At 36.9% G+C, this 19,280-nt stretch overlaps 1 protein-coding gene across 4 annotated transcripts in view; it reads right to left on the reverse strand.

Moving 5' to 3' along the window:
- The window catches only part of BRWD3 (bromodomain and WD repeat domain containing 3), a 200,138-nt gene that overhangs the window by 72,578 nt on the left and 108,280 nt on the right, over positions 1–19,280 (reverse strand). For all 4 annotated transcript variants that reach the window (XM_035711728.2, XM_035711729.2, XM_035711726.2 and 1 more), the window contains 3 exons: positions 17,304–17,438; positions 15,954–16,082; positions 14,807–15,032 (listed from right to left, as the gene is read on the reverse strand). In XM_035711728.2, coding sequence (XP_035567621.1) covers positions 14,807–15,032; positions 15,954–16,082; positions 17,304–17,438 — 490 coding nt within the window. The remainder of the gene's footprint in view (positions 1–14,806; positions 15,033–15,953; positions 16,083–17,303; positions 17,439–19,280) is intronic.

Genomic DNA, 19,280 nt, shown 5'->3' on the forward strand with positions numbered 1-19,280 from the left:
AAGGCTCTCATTCAAAATGGAAGGAGAGATAAAGAGCTTCCAAGACAGGCAGCAACTAAAAGAATATGTGACCTCCAAACCAGCTCTGCAAGAAATTTTAAGCGGGACTCTTAAAATTCCCCTTTAAGAAGAAGTTCAATGCAACAATCCACAAAAACAAGGACTGACTTGATATCATGATGACACTAAACTCATCTCTCTCAATAGTAACTCTGAATGTGAATGGGCTTAATGACCCCATCAAAAGGCGCAGGGTTTCAGACTGGATAAAAAAGCAGGACCCATCAATTTGCTGTCTACAAGAGACTCATTTTAGACAGAAGGACACCTATAGCCTGAAAATAAAAGGTTGGAGAACCATTTACATTCAATGGTCCTCAAAAGAAAGCAGGGGTAGCCATTCTTATATCAGACAAAGTTTACCCCGAAGACTGTAGTGTGAGATGAAGAGGGACACTATATCATACTTAAAGGATCTATCCAACAAGAGGACTTAACAATCCTCAATATATATGCCCCGAATGTGGGAGCTGCCAAATATATAAATCAATTATTAACCAAAGTGAAGAAATACTTAGATAATAATACACTTATACTTGGTGACTTTAATCTAGCTCTTTCTATACTCGATAGGTCTTCTAAGCACAACATCTCCAAAGAAATGAGAGCTTTAAATGATACACTGGACCAGATGGATTTCACAGATATCTACAGAACTTTACATCCAAACTCAACTGAATACACACTCATCTCAAGTGCACATGGAACTTTCTCCAGAATAGACCACATATTGGGTCACAAATCAGGTCTGAACTGATACCAAAAGACTGGGATCGTCCCCTGCATATTCTCAGACCATAATGCCTTGAAATTAGAACTAAATCACAACAAGAAGTTTGAAAGGACCTCAAACACGTGGAGGTTAAGGACCATCCTGCTAAAAGATGAAAGGGTCAACCAGGAAATTAAGGAAGAATTAAAAAGATTCATGGAAACTAATGAGAATGAAGATACAACCGTTCAAAATCTTTGGGATGCAGCAAAAGCAGTCCTAAGGGGGAAATACATCGCAATACAAGCATCCATTCAAAAACTGGAAAGTACTCAAATACAAAGCTAACCTTACACATAAAGGAGCTAGAGAAAAAACAGCAAATAGATCCTACACCCAAGAGAAGAAGGGAGTTAATAAAGATTCGAGCAGAACTCAACGAAATCGAGACCAGAAGAACTGTGGAACAGATCAACAGAACCAGGAGTTGGTTCTTTGAAAGAATTAATAAGATAGATAAACCATTAGCCAGCCTTATTAAAAAGAAGAGAGAGAAGACTCAAATTAATAAAATCATGAATGAGAAAGGAGAGATCACTACCAACATCAAGGAAATACAAACGATTTTAAAAACATATTATGAACAGCTATACGCCAATAAATTAGGCAATCTAGAAGAAATGGACGCATTCCTGGAAAGCCACAAACTACCAACACTGGAACAGGAAGAAATAGAAAACCTGAACAGGCCAATAACCAGGGAGGAAATTGAAGCGGTCATCAAAAACCTCCCAAGATAAAAGAGTCCAGGGCCAGATGGCTTCCCAGGGGAATTTTATCAAACGTTTAAAGAAGAAACCATACCTATTCTCCTAAAGCTGTTTGGAAAGATAGAAAGAGATGGAGTACTTCCAAATTCGTTCTATGAGGCCAGCATCACCTTAAGTCCAAAACCAGACAAAAGACCCCACCAAAAAGGAGAATTACAGACCAATATCGCTGATAAACATGGATGCAAAAATTCTCAACAAGATACTGGCCAATAGGATCCAACAGTACATTAAGAAAATTATTCACCACGATCAAGTAGGATTTATCCCTGGGACACAAGGCTAGTTCAACACCCGTAAAACAATCAATGTGATTCATCATATCAGCAAGAGAAAAACCAAGAACCATATGATCCTCTCATTAGATGCAGAGAAAGCATTTGACAAAATACAGCATCCATTTCTGATCAAAACTCTTCAGAATGTAGGGATAGAGGGAACATTCCTCGACATCTTAAAAGCCATCTATGAAAAGCCCACAGCAAATATCATTCTCAATGGGAAAGCACTGGGAGCCTTTCCCCTAAGATCAGGAACAAGACAGGGATGTCCACTCTCACCACTGCTGTTCAACATAGTACTGGAAGTCCTAGCCTCAGCAATCAGACAACAAAAAGACATTAAAGGCATTCAAATTGGCAAAGAAGAAGTCAAACTCTCCCTCTTTGCCGATGACATGATACTCTACATAGAAAACCCAAAAGTCTCGACCCCAAGATTGCTAGAACTCATACAGCAATTCGGTAGTGTGGCAGGATACAAAATCAATGCCCAGAATCAGTGGCATTTCTATACACTAACAATGAGACTGAAGAAAGAGAAATTAAGGAGTCAATCCCATTTACAATTGCACCCAAAAGCATAAGATACCTAGGAATAAACCTAACCAAAAATGTAAAGGATCTATACCCTCAAAACTATAGAACACTTCTGAAAGAAATTTAGGAAGACACAAAGAGATGGAAAAATATTCCATGCTCATGGATTGGCAGAATTAATATTGTGAAAATGTCAATGTTACCCAGGGCAATTTACACGTTTAATGCAATCCCTATCAAAATACAATGGACTTTCTTCAGAGAGTTAGAATAAATTATTTTAAGATTTGTGTGGAATCAGAAAAGACCCCGAATAGCCAGGGGAATTTTCAAAAAGAAAACCATATCTGGGGGCATCACAATGCCATATTTCAGGTTGTACTACAAAGCTGTGGTCATCAAGACTTGTGGTACTGGCACAAAAACAGACACATAGATCAGTGGAACAGAATAGAGAACCCAGAAGTGGACCCTGAACTTTATGGTCAACTAATATTCGATAAAGGAGGAAAGACTATCCACTGGAAGAAAGACAGTCTCTTCAATAAATGGTGCTGGGAAAATTGGACATCCACATGCAGAAGAATGAAACTAGACCACTCTCTTGCACCATACACAAAGATAAACTCAAAATGGATGAAAGATCTAAATGCGAGACAAGATTCCATCAAAATCCTAGAGGAGAACACAGGCAACACCCTTTTTGAACTTGTCCACAGTAACTTCTTGCAAGATACATCCATGAAGGCAAAAGAAACAAAAGCAAAAATGAACTATTGGGACTTCATCAAGATAAGAAGCTTTGGCACAGCAAAGGATACAGTCAACAAAACTAAAAGACAACCTACAGAATGGGAGAAGATATTTGCAAATGACATATCAGATAAAGGGCTAGTTTCCAAGATCTATAAAGAACTTATTAAACTCAACACCAAAGAAACAAACATTCCAATCATGAAATGGGCAAACGACATGAAGAGAAATCTCACAGAGGAAGACATAGACATGGCCAACATGCATATGAGAAAATGCTCTGCATCACTTGCCATCAGGGAAATACAAATCAAAACCACAATGAGATACCACCTCACACCAGTGAGAATGGGGCAAATTAACAAGGCAGGAAACAACAAATGTTGGAGAGGATGCGGAGAAAAGGGAACCCTCTTCCACTGTTGGTGGGAATGTGAACTGGTGCAGCCACTCTGGAAAACTGTGTGGAGGTTCCTCAAAGAGTTAAAAATAGACCTGCCCTACGACCCAGCAATTGCACTGTTGGGGATTTACCCCAAAGATACAAATGCAATGAAACGCCGGGACACCTGCACCCCAATGTTTATAGCAGCAATGGCCACGATATCCAAACTGTGGAAGGAGCCTCGGTGTCCATCGAAAGATGAATGGATAAAGAAGATGTGGTTTATGTATACAATGGAATATTACTCAGCTATTAGAAATGACAAATACCCACCATTTGCTTCAACGTGGATGGACCTGGAGAGTATTATGCTGAGTGAAGTAGGTCAGTCGGAGAAGGACAAACATTATATGGTCTCATTCATTTGGGGAATATAAATAATAGTGAAAGGGAATATAAGGGAAGGGAGAAGAAATGTGTGGGAAATATCAGAAAGGGAGACATAACGTAAAGACTGCTAACTCTCGGAAACGAACTAGGGGTGGTAGAAGGGGAGGAGGGCGGGGGGTGGGATTGAATGGGTGACGGGCACTGGGGGTTATTCTGTTTGTTAGTAAAGTGAACACCAATAAAAAATAAATTAAAAAAAATAAAGGACAATTCGAGTCTTAAATCCCTAGTAAGGAAAAACAATTCCATTTACAAATAAGTATCTACCTCACACCTGGAAGGAAACCTACAACTAAAAACTATATGATATGAAGGCATTCTGGTGTGGGGGGATAGGGTGTGGGAAGCAGATCATGCAAGAGAAACAGATAAACAAGAAGATCTGCTATGGAGGGGAAGTTGGCCATGGAGTAGGAAGACACTAGGCTCTCATCCTCCCACAAATACAAGTAGATTAACACCAATTCATCCTAAATACCCTGGAAGACTAATAGACCTGAAGACTAATAGAACAAATCATGACTAAAGGTAGAGAAGAGGCCATATCAGAGAAGGTAGAAAGCACAGAGACACGGTTTTTGTAGAGGAATATATCATGGCCACCATGGTGGAGAGGGAGGAAGGTCATAGAGAAGGGTAAGAGATAAGCACTAAGGAGAGTGCTTATGGTAAAAATGAATCCTCATCCAACTGGCTTGGTAAGCCAGAGAGGCTGAATTTCATGAGTTCTTGAAAACAGTGAAGCTTAAAGCGTGGAGTTTTATAGGTCAATGGGTTTGGCTCTAGGAGAACATAAAAGCATTGGGGCTGCTCTTGGAAAGAATTCAGGGCAAATGGACTGTAGACATATGGCATGGAAACTGATCTCATGAGCACCTTAGGCAAACAGTGGGGAACTTATCTGCCCATCTCAGGATGTGTCCCAAAGAGGCAGGATTCACGGAGAGACCTGTCTGTGAACAAAGTAACACAGACGCCATTTCCCTCCCCCATCCATCAGGGCCACCTATGAGAAATAGCATAGCACCAGAACTTATGACCTAAAGTGCTTATACTCAGTCCCACCCCACCATGCTCAGATGGAACTAACCTTCCAAGTCACACTTCCTCAGCCTCAGCACAGCAGTTCTCCCTTAGAAGACTGGCCCAAACTCCTGCCAACAATGCATGAGCTTTGCAGGACCTGGGTTCCAGTGGCAGTGGCAACAGGTCTCATTTCATAAGCAGACGTGAGCACACCTATTTAAAGCTCACCAAAATAGGCCAGGGTCCAAACAATGCCAAGAGCAGGCAAAGACAGTATCTACAGAAGATGGGCCTAAAGAATAAAGTGGCTGGCACAAAACAATGAAGTGTGTATAGCACACATTAGAAAAATTTGCTGAAGTGCTGGGGCCTGAGGAAAAGGGAACATTATACTATAGGATACTACAAGGACCTCTTCAAGAGGTCATCACCCCTTAGAAGAGGAGACATAGCTGACTTTCCAATACACAGAAACAGACACAGAAAGGCAAACACAATCAGAAGAGAGAGAGGAATTTCTCCTAAATGAAAAAAAGATTAAGCCACAGTCAGAGATATAAGAAAAATAGATATAAGTAACATGCCTAATAGAGAATTTAAAGTAATAATCATAAAGATATGCACTGACCTTAAGAAAAGAGCAGAAGACATCAGTGAGGCACTTAAAAGAGATAAGGAATAAATAGCAGAGATAAAGGATTCAATAAACAAAATGAGTAACAAACTTGATGGAATGAAGCAGTCTGGCAGAAGCAGAGGAACAAATTAATGACATAGCTGACAGAGTAATCAAGATAAACAAAAGAGAGAAAAAAGAATGATGTGAAAGAATTAGGGAACTTAGTGACTCCATCAAATGTAATAACATTCGCATTATAGGAGTCCCAGAATAAGGAAAGATAGGAAAGGGGGCAAAGAATATATTCGAAGAAATAATAGTTGAAAACTTTCTAATCTGTGGGAGGAAACAGATACCCATATCCAGGAGGCACAGAGAACCCCCAACAAAATCAACAGACGTGAATACATACAAAGACATATTATAATTAAAATGGCAAAATATAGTGATAAGTAAACAAAAAATAAGTCAGTAGTACAAAAGAAGACAGTTACATATAATGGAAATCCCATAATGCTATCAGCAGATTTATCAGCAGTAACTTTAAAACAAAAAAGGAATGACTTGATGTATTCAACGTGCTGAATGGGAAAATCCTGCAGGCAAGAGTACTCTATCCAGCAAGCTTATCTTTCAGAATAGGAGAGCTAAAGAGTTTCCTAGACAAACTAATGGAGTTAATGACCAATAAACCAGCCCTACAAGAAATATTAAAAAGGATTATTTGAGTGGAAAGGAAAGACCAAAAGTGACAGTAAGTAGGAAACACAAAAGCAGTAAAAATGAGTATTTCTGTAAGAAATCAATCAAGGAACTCACAAAATAAAAGAATGTAAAATATGACACCATATACCTAAAATTGCTGAAAATGTGGGAGGAGAGGAGTAAAAACTGGGTTGAATCTTAAATGACTATCAACTGAATACAGACAGCTAGAAGATACTGGTGTAGTAAGGGGATCCTAGGCTCATCTCATCCCTTGAGGACAACTACATAACTATCAAATCATTCTGAATACCCAAAAAATAAACCTGAGGACTGACAGAACAAACTCCACACAATTAGAGGGAGAAAAGCACATCAAGAAAGATAGGATGTGTGGAAACATGGTTTGGGTGGGAAACAGGGTTCTGTGGAGGGAAGGAAGCCCTGGTCACAGAGAAAGGCAAGAAAGTGAGGAACACAGAGGAGAATGCACAAGGAGAACACTTCCCCAGATTCACTGGCTGGGAAAATTGAAGGGCTGATTTTTGTGAGTTTTTGCAATCAGCAGGGCTTGAAGATGGGAGCTTAAAGGTGGAGCTTGACTGGAATAAAGCCCTGAAGGCACTGTGCTGCTCCTACAGAGAAGGCAGGAAAACAACCCTGGGGTGAAGAGCATGAAAACAACTGAAAAACACCCAGACACACTGGAAGAGATTATTCCTTCTTCTCACAGTGCTTCCTTGAGAGCAGTCAAAACAGAGACTCCTCTCTTGGGACACAAGAGCTGGCTGGCACCATTTCCCACCCCTGCCACTCACATAGACATAGAGCCACCTTTGGCAAATAGCACAGTGCTGACACTGGGTGCCAAACCTGCTTACTCCAGGACCCACATCTCTGCACTCTACCCTTACTGCCCTTCTAGGTAAAGTTTGCCTCAGTCTCAGTGTGATGGGCCCCTTCCCCAGGAGACCAGCAGAAACCCCTGCACACATCTAAACACTGCCCACTGCAGGCAAGGAGAGACTCTGAGGAGGAATGGTCTAGAAGGACAGAGCAGATAAAACACAGTAGAGCATACTCAGCACACACCAAAGACACGCTCTGAGGTGCCAGCCCCTGGACACTATATGACTTCTTCTTCTTCATAAAGCCATAATTCTCAGGAACAAGAAACCTAACAGACTTTCCTAACACAGAGAAATAGACAGAGACTTAGACAAAATGCCAAGATGGAGGAATTCATCACAAATGAAGCAAGATTACAGCCAGGTATCTAAGCTAAACAGATATAAGTAATATGCCTGATGGACAATTTGAAGCAACAGTCATAAGGATACTCACTTAGTTTGAGAAAAGAATGGAAAACTTTATGGAGGCCCTTAACCCAGAGATAAAAGAGTTAAAATTAATAGAAATAAAAAATGCAATAACTGAGATTCAAAACAAACTGGATGCAATGAAGTTAATATAGACGGCCATATGTACAAGAGGTTCTATATAAACCTAATGATAACCACAAATCAAAAAACACTAATAAAAAGGCAAAGAATAAAAAGAATTCCAAATATACCACTTAAGCGAATCAGTAAAACTTGAAAGATAACAATCAAAGAAAAAATTCATAAATAACCACAAGTAATAAAATAGCATTAAATAGATTTCTATCAATAATTGCTTTGATGTAAATGAATTAAATCTCTAATCAAAAGACATAGGGTGACAAAATGCATTAAAAAAAACAAGACCCATCTATACTGCCTTCAGGAGACTCATTTTAGACCTAAAGAAACATGCAGATTAAAAGTGAGGGAATCAAAAAACATCTATCATACAAATAAATGCATGTGAAAATAAAGCTATAGTAGCAATACTTATATCAGAAAACATAGATTTTAGTATATGTGCTGCTAAAACGAGCACGAAAACATAGATTTTAAAACAAAGACTAAAACAAAGGACTCTTGATAACAAGGGGATAATCCACCAAAAAGATAATGATTGTAAATATTATGCACCCAACATGGGAACACTAAATACATAAAATGGTAATAGCAAACATAAAGGAACCACCAATAATAATACAATAATAGTATTTAATACACTATATCTAAACAGAGACTAAAAAGCAAACAATGACACGGTGCATTGAGTGGATTTTAATGGATATATTTAGAACATTCCATCTTAAAACAGCAGAATATACATTCTTTTCAGATGCACAGAACATTCTCCAGAATAGAAGCCAGAAAAAAAAGCATCAATAAATTCGAAGAGATTTGAGTCATACTATACATATTTTTTATGACAGTTATGAAAGTAGAAGTCAACACAAGAAAAAAATTCTGGAAAGACTACAAATACATGGAGGTTAAATAACATACTACTAAATAATGAATGGATTGACCATGAAATGAAAGACGAAATCCAAAAGAATATGGAAACAAATGAAAATGAAAGCACAGTGGTCCCAAAGCACTGGAATGCAGCAAAAATGGTTCTAAGTGGGAAATTTATACCAATACAGGATTTACTTAAGAAGAAAAATCTCAAAGAAACAACCTATTTTTATACTAAAGGAGTTAGAAAAAGATACCAAAATATACCTAAAACCAGCTGAAATTAGGTACTAACAAAGATTATAGCAGAAATAAATGATATAGAAACTAAAGAAACAGTAGAAGAGATCAATGAAACCAGGAGCTGGTTCTCTGAAAGATAAACAAATTCATAAACCTCTAACCAGACTCATCAAAAAACAGAGAATAAAGACACAAATAAATACAATTACAAAGGAAAGAGGATAAATAATAAACATGCCACAGAAATACAGTCATAAGAGAATATTAAAAACTATATGCCAACAAATTGGACAACCTAGGAGAAATGGATAACTTCCTAGAAACATATAAACTACCAAAATAGAAGCTGGAAGAAAATAGTAAGTGTGAATAGATTGATTACCAGCAAGGAGGTTGAATCAGTAATCAAAAAACACCCAATGAACAAAAGTCCAGGATGAGATGGTTTCACAGGTGAATTCTACCAAACATTAAGAGTTAGTACCTATTCTTCTCAAAGTATTCCATAAAATACCAGAGGAAGGAAAATTTGCAAAATCATTTTTACGAGCCTAGCAATACCCTGATACAAAACCAGATAGACACCACTAATAAAGAGAACTACAGGTAAATCTCTTTGAAGAACATAGATGCAAAAATCCTTAACAAAATACAAGCCAACAGAATCCAACAAAACATTAAGAAAAATCATTCACCATGACCAAGTAGGATTTATTCCTTAGCTGCATGGTTCAGTATTCACTAATCAATCAACGTGATATACCATATTAATAAATGAAAGGATGAGAACCATAGTATTCTTTCAACAGATGTAGAAAATGCATTTGATATTGTACAACATTGATCTGTGATAAAAACTCTCAACAAAGTAGGGATAGAGGAAACATACCTCAACATCATGAAGCCTGTACATATATAAACACAACAACAACAACAACAAAACAGCTAATATCTCAATGAGGAAAACCTGAGAACTTTCCCCTTAGGGGAAGGAACTAGAAAAGGATGTCTACTCTCACCGTTTTTATTCAAGATGGTACTGGAATCCTAGCCAAAGCTATTAGATCACACACAAAAAATATACGTATAGGGCATGCAAATTGGTAAGGAATAAGTTTAATGTTCACTATCTGTAGATGGCATGAGACTTTATATAGAAAATGTAAAAACTTCAATAAACTACTAGAACTAACATATTAATTCAGGAGGCACAGGATATATAATCAATGTGCAGATCTATTCCATTCCTATACATTAATAAAGAAGCAGCAGGAAAAGAAAACAATCACATTTAAAATTATACCAAAATAATTTTACCTAGGAATAAACCTAATAACCAAAGAGATGAAAGACCTAGCCTCTGAAAACTATAAAACACTGATGACAAAAATCAAAGATGACACCAAGAAAGGGAAAGACATTCATGCTTATGGAAAGAAGAACATATATTTATAAATGTCTATAATGGGACGTCTCAGTGGCTCAGTCTGTTAAACATCCAACTCTTGATTTTCGCTCAGGTCATGATCTCAGGATCCTGTGATTCAACCCCAGGTTGGGCTCCATGCTCAGTGGGGACTCTGCTTAAGGATTCTCTTTCTCAAACTCATCAGACTATAGGGATAGAGGGAACATTTCTCAGCATTTTAAAAGCCATCTATGGAAAGCCCACAGAAAATATCATTCTCAATGGTGAAACCCTGGGAGCCTTTCCCCTAAGATCAGGAACACGACAGGGATGTCCACTCTCACCACTGCTATTCAACAGAGTACTAAAAGTCCTAGCCTCACCTATCAGACAACAAAAAGAAATAAAAGGCATTCAAATGGGCAAAGAAGAAGTCAAACTCTCCCTCTTTGCCGATGACATGATACACTACATAGAAAACCCAAAAGACTCCACCCCAAGATTGCTAGACCTCATACAGCATTTGACAGTGTGGCAGGATACAAAATCAATGCCCAGAAGTCAGTGGCATTTCTATACACTAACAATAAGACTGAAGAAAGACAATCCCACTGACAATTGCACCCAAAAGCATGAGATACCTAGGAATAAACCTAACCAAAGAGGTAAAGGATCTATACCCTAAAACCTACAGAACACTTCTGAAAGAAATTGAGGAAGACACAAAGAGATGGAAAAATATTCCATGCACATGGATTGGAAGAATTAATAAGGTGAAAATGTCAATGTTACCCAGGGCAATTTACACGTTTAATGTAATCCCTATCAAAATACCATGGACTTTCTTCAGAGAGTTGGAACAAATTATCTTAAGATTTGTGTGGAATCAGAAAAGACCCCAAATAGCCAGGGGCATATTTAAAAAGAAACCCATAGCTGAGGGCATCACAATGCCATATTTCAGGTTGTACTACAAAGCTGTGGTCATCAAGACAGTGTGGTATGGGCGCAAAAACAGACACATAGATCAACGGAACAGAATAGAGAATCCAGAAGTGGACCCTCAACTATATGGTCAACTAATATTTGACAAAGCAGGAAAGACTATCCACCGGAGAAAAGACAGTCTCTTCAATAAATGGTGCTGGGAGAATTGGACATCCACATGCAGAAGAATGAAAATAGACCATTCTCTTATACCATACACAAAGATAAACTCAAAATGGATGAAAGATCTTAATGTGAGACAAGATTCCATCAAAATCCTAGAGGAGAAGACAGGCGACACCCCTTTTGAACTTGGCTACAGCAACTTCTTCAAAGATGCATCCATAAAGGCAAGGGAAACAAAAGCAAAAATGAACTATTGGGACTTCATCAAGATCAGAAGCTTTTGCACAGCAAAAGAAACCGTCAACAAAATTAAAAGACAACCAATAGAAGGGGAGAAGATATTTGCAAATGACGTATCAGATAAAGGGCTAGTTTCCAAGATCTATAAAGAACTTATTAAACTCAACACCAAAGAAACAAACCATCCAATCATGAAATGGGCAAAAGACATGAACAGAAATCTCACAGAGGAAGACATAGACATGGCCAACACGCACAGGAGAAAATGCTCTGCATCATTTGCCATCAGGGAAATACAAATCAAAACCACAATGAGATACCACCTCACACCAGTGAGAATGGGGAAAATTAACAAGGCAGGAAACAACAAATGTTGGAAAGGATGTGGAGAAAGGGGAACCCTCTTACACTGTTGGGAATGTGAACTGGTGCAGCCACTCTGGAAAACTGTGTGGAGGTTCCTCAAAGAGTTAAAAATAGAACTGCCCTATGACCCAGGAATTGCACTGCTGGGGATTTACCTCAAAGATACAGATGCAGTGAAACGCTGGAACACCTGCACCCCGATGTTTCTAGCAGCAATGTCCACAATAGCCAAACTGTGGAAGGAGCCTCGGTGTTTATCAAAAGATGAATGGATAAAGAAGATGTGGTCTATGTATACAATGGAATATTAGCCATTAGAAATGACAAATATCCACCATTTGCTTCGACGTGGATGGACCCAGAGGGTATTAAGCTGAGTGAAATAAGTCAATTGGAGAAGGACAAACATTATATGGTCTCATTCATTTGGGGAATATAAAAAATAGTGAAAGTGAATAAAGGGGAAAGGAGAAAAAATGAGTGGGAAATATCAGAAAGGGAGACAGTACATGAGAGACTCCTAACTCTGGGAAACGAACAAGGGGTGGTGGGCTGTGGGTGGGGGTGACTGGGTGATGGGCACTGAGGGTGGCACTTGATGGGATGAGCACTCGGTGTTATTCTATATGTTGGTAAATTGAACACCAATAAAAATAAATTTAAATAAAAGGTTTCTCTTTCTCTTTCTCCCTCTGCCCCTCCCCCCCAAAAATAAATAAATCTTTAAATTTTTTTTTTTTTTTTAGGGATGAGCACTGGGTGTTATGCTCCATGTTGGCAAATTGAACTCCAATTAAAAAAATAAAAAATAAAATAAAATAAATGAATATAAGAAATAATTTTTTAAAATAGACCTAATTCTGAGTTCTGAAACCATAGATATTCTAGAAGAAAGCATAATCAATAATTTCTCAGATAACAGCCATAGCTACATTCTGTAGATATGTCTCCTGTGGCAAGGGTAATAAAAGCCAAAATGAACTATTGGTACTGCATCAAAATAAAAAGGTTCTGCACAGCAAAGGAAACAATCAAGAAGACTAAAAAAAGTAATCCTATATTATAGTATGGGGTGAAGAAAAGAACTGACATTTCTCCAAAGACATCCAAATTGCTAACAAACACATGAAAAGATGCTCAACAAATCCAAACTACAATGAGATACCACCTCATACTTGTCAGAATGGCTAAAATAAAAAACACAAGAAATGTCAAATGTTGGTGAGGATGTGGAAAAAAAGGGATTCCTTTTGCACTGTTGGTAGGAATGCAAACTGGTGCAGCTACTGTGAAACAGTATGGAGGTTCCACAAAAAGTTAAAAATAGTGGGACACCTGGGTGACACAGTTGGTTAAGTGTCTAACTCTTGATTTCAGCTTAGGTCATGATCTCAGGGTTGTTAGATTGAGTTTGACATCAGACTCTGCTCAGTGAGCTCAGCAGGGAGTCTGCCTGAGACTCTTTCCTTCTTCCTTTGTCCCGCCCCTCACACTCTCTGTTTCTAAAATAAATAAATCTTTTTTTTTTAAGTTAAAAATAGAGCTACCCTAAGATCCAGTAACCGCACTACTGAGCATTCCCCAAAAAATATAAAACACCAATTCAAAGGGATACATGTACCTCCAGGTTTATAGCAGCATTATTGACAATAGCCAAGTTATAGAAGCAGTCCAAGTGTTCATCAATAGATGAATGGATAAAGAAGATATAGTATGTGCACACACACACACACACACACACACACAGTGAAATATTATTCAGCCATAAAATGAAATCTTGCTATTTGCAATGACAGGGATGGAGCTAGAGAGTGTATTATTAATTAAAATAAGTTAGAGAAAGAGAAATACTGCATTATTTTATTCACATATGGAATTTAAGAAACAAAATAAATCAGCAAAGGAAAATAAAAGACAAACCAGGAAACAGACTCTTAACTATAGTGAACATACAGATGGTTAGTAGAGGAGAGGTAGGTAGGGTGTAGGTAAAATAGGTGATAGGGATTAAGGTGTGCACTTGTCATGATGAGCACTGGGTGATACATGGAATTGTTGAATCATTATATAGATATAGTATACCTGAAATAAATATAACACTGTATGTTAACTATACTGGGATTAAAATTGTAAAAAGAACAGTTGCTTTGACAAGGAATAGCACATTTTACTGTCTTATTCTAGCATCCTTACATCACATATCATGCTCATTACTGCTTCCTTTACATCCTCCAGGATTGACTGTTATTTAAACACTAAATAATTATTTGCATTTCACACAAGAGAATGGGTAAATAGCCATTTCCCAGTTTTTGGTTTTTGAAATTTCCTCATCTTCTGTCCATTAATTATGGACTGTTAAATTAAAATACCAATAACATGAGCAGTGGAATTTTACCAATAAGAAAAGCTTGACACATTAAAGTTAGTACAGTTAATCATTATTAAAAGTAAATACTATAAGCAACAGGATCATACATATGTTCAGGTTCTAAGGAAGCAGATCAATATATTCTCTGTTTGAGTATATGTTTGTTGTCCTAATCCATTTATCTCAGTTTAAGTGACATAAAAATGTAAAAGTACTCTAGTAAGTACTGTGGAATTGAAAATTAATAGAAGTATTAGGTAAAATATATTATAACCTATAAAAGAGTTTAGCAAGAGACATACAGAGAGAACAACAGCAAGTATAACATTTTGCAAAATGTCTTATATTTAATTTTGGAGGCAACATACCATTAGCCACATATCCCAGCTGTGGTATAAGTTGTTCATCTTTACAATTTTCCCGTCCTGGTACTAGTCTTTGGAATTTTGTAGGATGAGGATTGCCATCAACATCCACCAAGAATGGGGGAGGCATAAGGTGAGGAGCTTGTTGGGTTTGTTCATCCAGTACATAGTTGTTGGCATCACGGATAAGAGGTCGATAATCCGTGTGGAAGAACATCTGATCTGGAATCTTTATGATAGGTTTTAAGTATTTAACATGCATAGAGAATTAATTTTTATTCCTAGAGAACATGCATGTTTCAAATCAGACACATTTTACATACTCTTACAGCCATCTACTACTTTATATTCATTCCCTCTAGGTAGAAGTGAATCACCTAAATGGTAATCTGATCTCTTCTCCACAAAGTCCTATAATCTGCATTACTTTCTGGCTCTATATCATATTTCTCCAATTAGCATATGAAGAAGGAGAGCAATAACACAGTAGATAAAGTTAGTTATTTTTATTTAAGTTGCAAACATCATACAAACATTTATAACTACTTTTATTGCTTAGTTTATTCAAATAAGGATAGTTGGGAGTATAATATAAATGGCAAAGCAGGTAAATACCAAATACATAAAAAATACTCAAAGATGGTATAAGTATTGAGCTACACTCAATGATTCTGAGTTCTCTTACAACTCCAAGAATCTATAATCAATTCCAAATTCATAGCTAATAAAATATAAAGAACCAATTAAGTTAGTTTCCAAAGTATTTTAACAAGATGGATAATGGGTAAAGTGGCCAAGCAAGAAAATTAACATTTGGTCACCAGCTGTTTTCTTCTAATTTATGATAAGTTAGAGGATGTAATCTGGTAAAGTTGTTCTCTCATTACACCTGAAGGGCAGCACAGAGAATATGTTCTAAGCAAAAGGATTTCCTAATAAATTTTTATATCTACATAATCTTATATCTTGATAGTGATTCGAACTGCCAAGCCTGTTCTGGCAGTGATGAAAAATTTTATCAAGAAAGGTGACTTTTTAAGTTTATATTTATTGACACACAATGACCCTTATTTACTGGAAGACTTCAAATAAAATTTATGAATGATACAATCCAAAATTATAGTCTATAACAAAAATTAAATAGACTAACCTTTTCATAGTATTTACTGCATCCAAAACCAAAAAGCAGCAAATGTCCATGAGAGTCTGTGCAGGCAAAATGGTTTCCATCTGGTGAAAATTTACAATCAAACACTGCACCATGGCCTTGGCCTTCGATCTGAAATTTAGAGGAGTCACTTTAAGTCATCTTAAGAGGTAATTTACAAATAAGTAGGCAATAGATTCCGCTTCCTAATATCTTGAGTTATGTGATGCATCAACATTCCAATGACTCTCTGGCTTCTGTTGCCAGAATCCTACAGAGACAGTAACACTCTGAAAGAATTTAGGAAGAATAAAAATGCAATACATGGTATCAAATATTATTAGCAATGTCATATTTCAAAAAGTACTAAATGAGTGACTGAGAATAAAAAAATACCTAAACACAACCAAAAGGACAACTCAGCAATGTCAAGATAATATCTTTACACCTTAAATTCTAAGGCAAGTAAACCTTAAAACAGCCTTCCTAAAATTAAAGTACATGAATCAATTTTACTAACAAAAGACAGAGGGTATTATTAACACTCTAGAACTATACAAAGTCTATAAAAGGGAGTTCAAAGGTTGACAATTTAGAAATGTTAACACAAGAACTATTCTTCAAAGGAACACTAAATTTGGAGGATATGAGTATTGCCATTAACATAGGAGGGTATTCTACTGGGAAAAGGGATAAACTCACCAGATTTCTCCATGGTTTGTACGAAATATATCTTTTTTTTAAAGATTTTATTTATTTATTCATGAGATACAGAGAGAGAGAGGCAGAGGCACAGGCAGAGGAAGAAGCAGGCTCCATGCAGGGAGCCTGACATGGGACTCGATCCCAGGTCTTCCAGGATCACACCCTGAGCTGAAGGCGGCGCTAAACCGCTGAGCCATCCGGGCTGCCCTGTATGAAATATATCTTAAGAGTATCTATGCTTCCAATTCTACATTTGCCCAACAACTTCCTGATTACTAACTAAGCTATGTAGGGTTTACCAGAAACAGATACAATAGACACTGTTATGATTCATATATTAGGATTACTGTTTAAACATTAAACATTTTGTGATTTTGGTTAGTATCAGCTCCAAAAGCCTATTAAATTTGAGTTTCTAGAATTTAGACCTGGGGACAAGAATTTGGAAAATGCTAATACCATGATAATAGAGTCACTCTGAAAAGTGTTCTCAATTGGCCTTACTCTCAGGTCTTCAGACATTCGCTAAGTTATTGTATGGATTTAAACACAGATGACAGGTTCCTTTGCACTAAGTATACTTTAATTACCAAGTTGTCATATAAGAGATGTCTATTTTAATATGAACCAAGCATAGATTTTCCTTACCATGTTAAAATAATTCCGAATTTTGGTCCCCCGGTCAAGGTCCCAAATAAAAATGTTCCCATCATGACCTGCTGAAAGTATGATCCTTTGATCAAATGGATGTGCTTCCAAAACAAATACTTCATCATCATGTCCCTGTGATAAAATCAATATTAAAAATGAAAAGCAACACACAGTATTTGGTTTATTTGGCCAAAAGATCTTGGGAGTGTGCTATCAATCTGGTTCAGATGAATTTATGTACACCATAGTATTTACTACATGGACACGATAAGAAATATTTCAATTAGAGTTCCTTATATGTTTAATTGCTGATTTCAAAAAGTACTCAATACAGAAGACCCAGAAAGGTGTTTAAAGTGTAGTCCAAGGCAGTTATAGCTTATTAACCAGGCCCCTGAAATAGAATTGATATTTCTATGACTGCTATTTAAAAGACCCCCAGAGAATGAATAAACAGGATCTTCCATTAACACCCAATTCTGCCACAGAGATAACAGACAAACCTTCATTGCTCTTCATCCAGCACTCTCAATACCTAGTATTCAAATTATATTTTGGAAGGCCCCATGGTACATTCAAACACAAAAGTATAGTGGCTCTGCCCTTTTTCTACTTTACAGTTGAAAGTTTCATTTGATATGCTACCTGAAAAATGGGTTTGCTGCTAAAAAAGTTTGAAAACCAATGCTCTCTATATGTTTCCCTTACCAATGAATATCAGTATATAAAGAGAGACCTTAGATCAGGTGTCTGCAACTGTAGCCTGCAGGAAAATCTAGCTCCCATTTTTGCACACACAATCTGTGAGTTAAGAATGGTTTTTACATTAAAAGGCTTTGAAAAACAAAGAATATGTAACAGAGGCCATATGTGGCCTGCAATGCCTAATATACTATCTGGCCTCTTAAAGAAATAGTTTGCCAACACTTGATTCAGATCTTTGTTAAAGAGAATAAATGAATCAAGTGTTGGCAAACTATTTCTTAAAAAAGGATGTATGACATCCTGAAGTTGCATTTCACCTAGAAAAACATCAGCATATTACACATCAGGAGCTTTTAGAAATCATCATATCTTATGACTCTCACAAGTGCATTCTATCTCAAATCATCATATAAAAAAATGGAATAATAGGACACCCTACTACCATATTACCTATATGGACAAAAATATAACTTATTAAAAAATAACTGCATAGTAGCTCAAAATTCGTAAGTAAAATCCCATCGCAATAAATACTCTTACAACTGAAAGTTTACCAAAACTCTTTTCCCAGTGACCACCAAAAAACTACTTCTTTGTTATATGCTAAATAATCATGGGTGACGGGCACTGGGTGTTATTCTGTATGTTAGTAAATTGAACACCAATAAAAAAAAAAATAATCAACTTGATATAACAAATACTTTCTCAGGTTCCTAATGACAAAACAATAAAATTACTTTCTTAAACTCAAATAATAATGATACAACTATTTCAGTGTACATTGGAATAGAGAGGCTTTTAAATAAGGGTTTTATTTCTTGGTCACATGTCATAGGATAGGACATAGTCATTAGATCATAGGGAACAAAACCTAATCAAATTTAGTAATTTCTTAAGATACATCATCTGTCTTATTTATATTTATTAAGCACACCTCTATCTTCACCACTGCTACACAAATTCAAATTATCATCATGGCCCATCTTACCATAGACTCTTACGCTCTTACACTATACCAGAATCACTCTTAGCTTCGTTCCAATCTATTCTGTTGCCAGAATTATATGATATTTTTCAAAAGCAAAATTCACATGTCATTCCTTAGCTTTTAAACCTTTTAATGCTTTTCTATTTGTCTAGGGTAGATCCTATAAGAGCTTGAATGGTCTGTTCCCTGTCCATTTCTCCAGTCCTATCTGGTGACATTCTTTCTGTTCTCTGTGCTCTAGCCAAAAACTGGCTTTCTTTCAACTCCCTTCTATCTGAAGA

The sequence above is a fragment of the Canis lupus genome, chromosome X (genome assembly GCF_003254725.2).
Source record: "Canis lupus dingo isolate Sandy chromosome X, ASM325472v2, whole genome shotgun sequence".
Classification (NCBI taxonomy): Eukaryota; Metazoa; Chordata; class Mammalia; order Carnivora; family Canidae; genus Canis; species Canis lupus.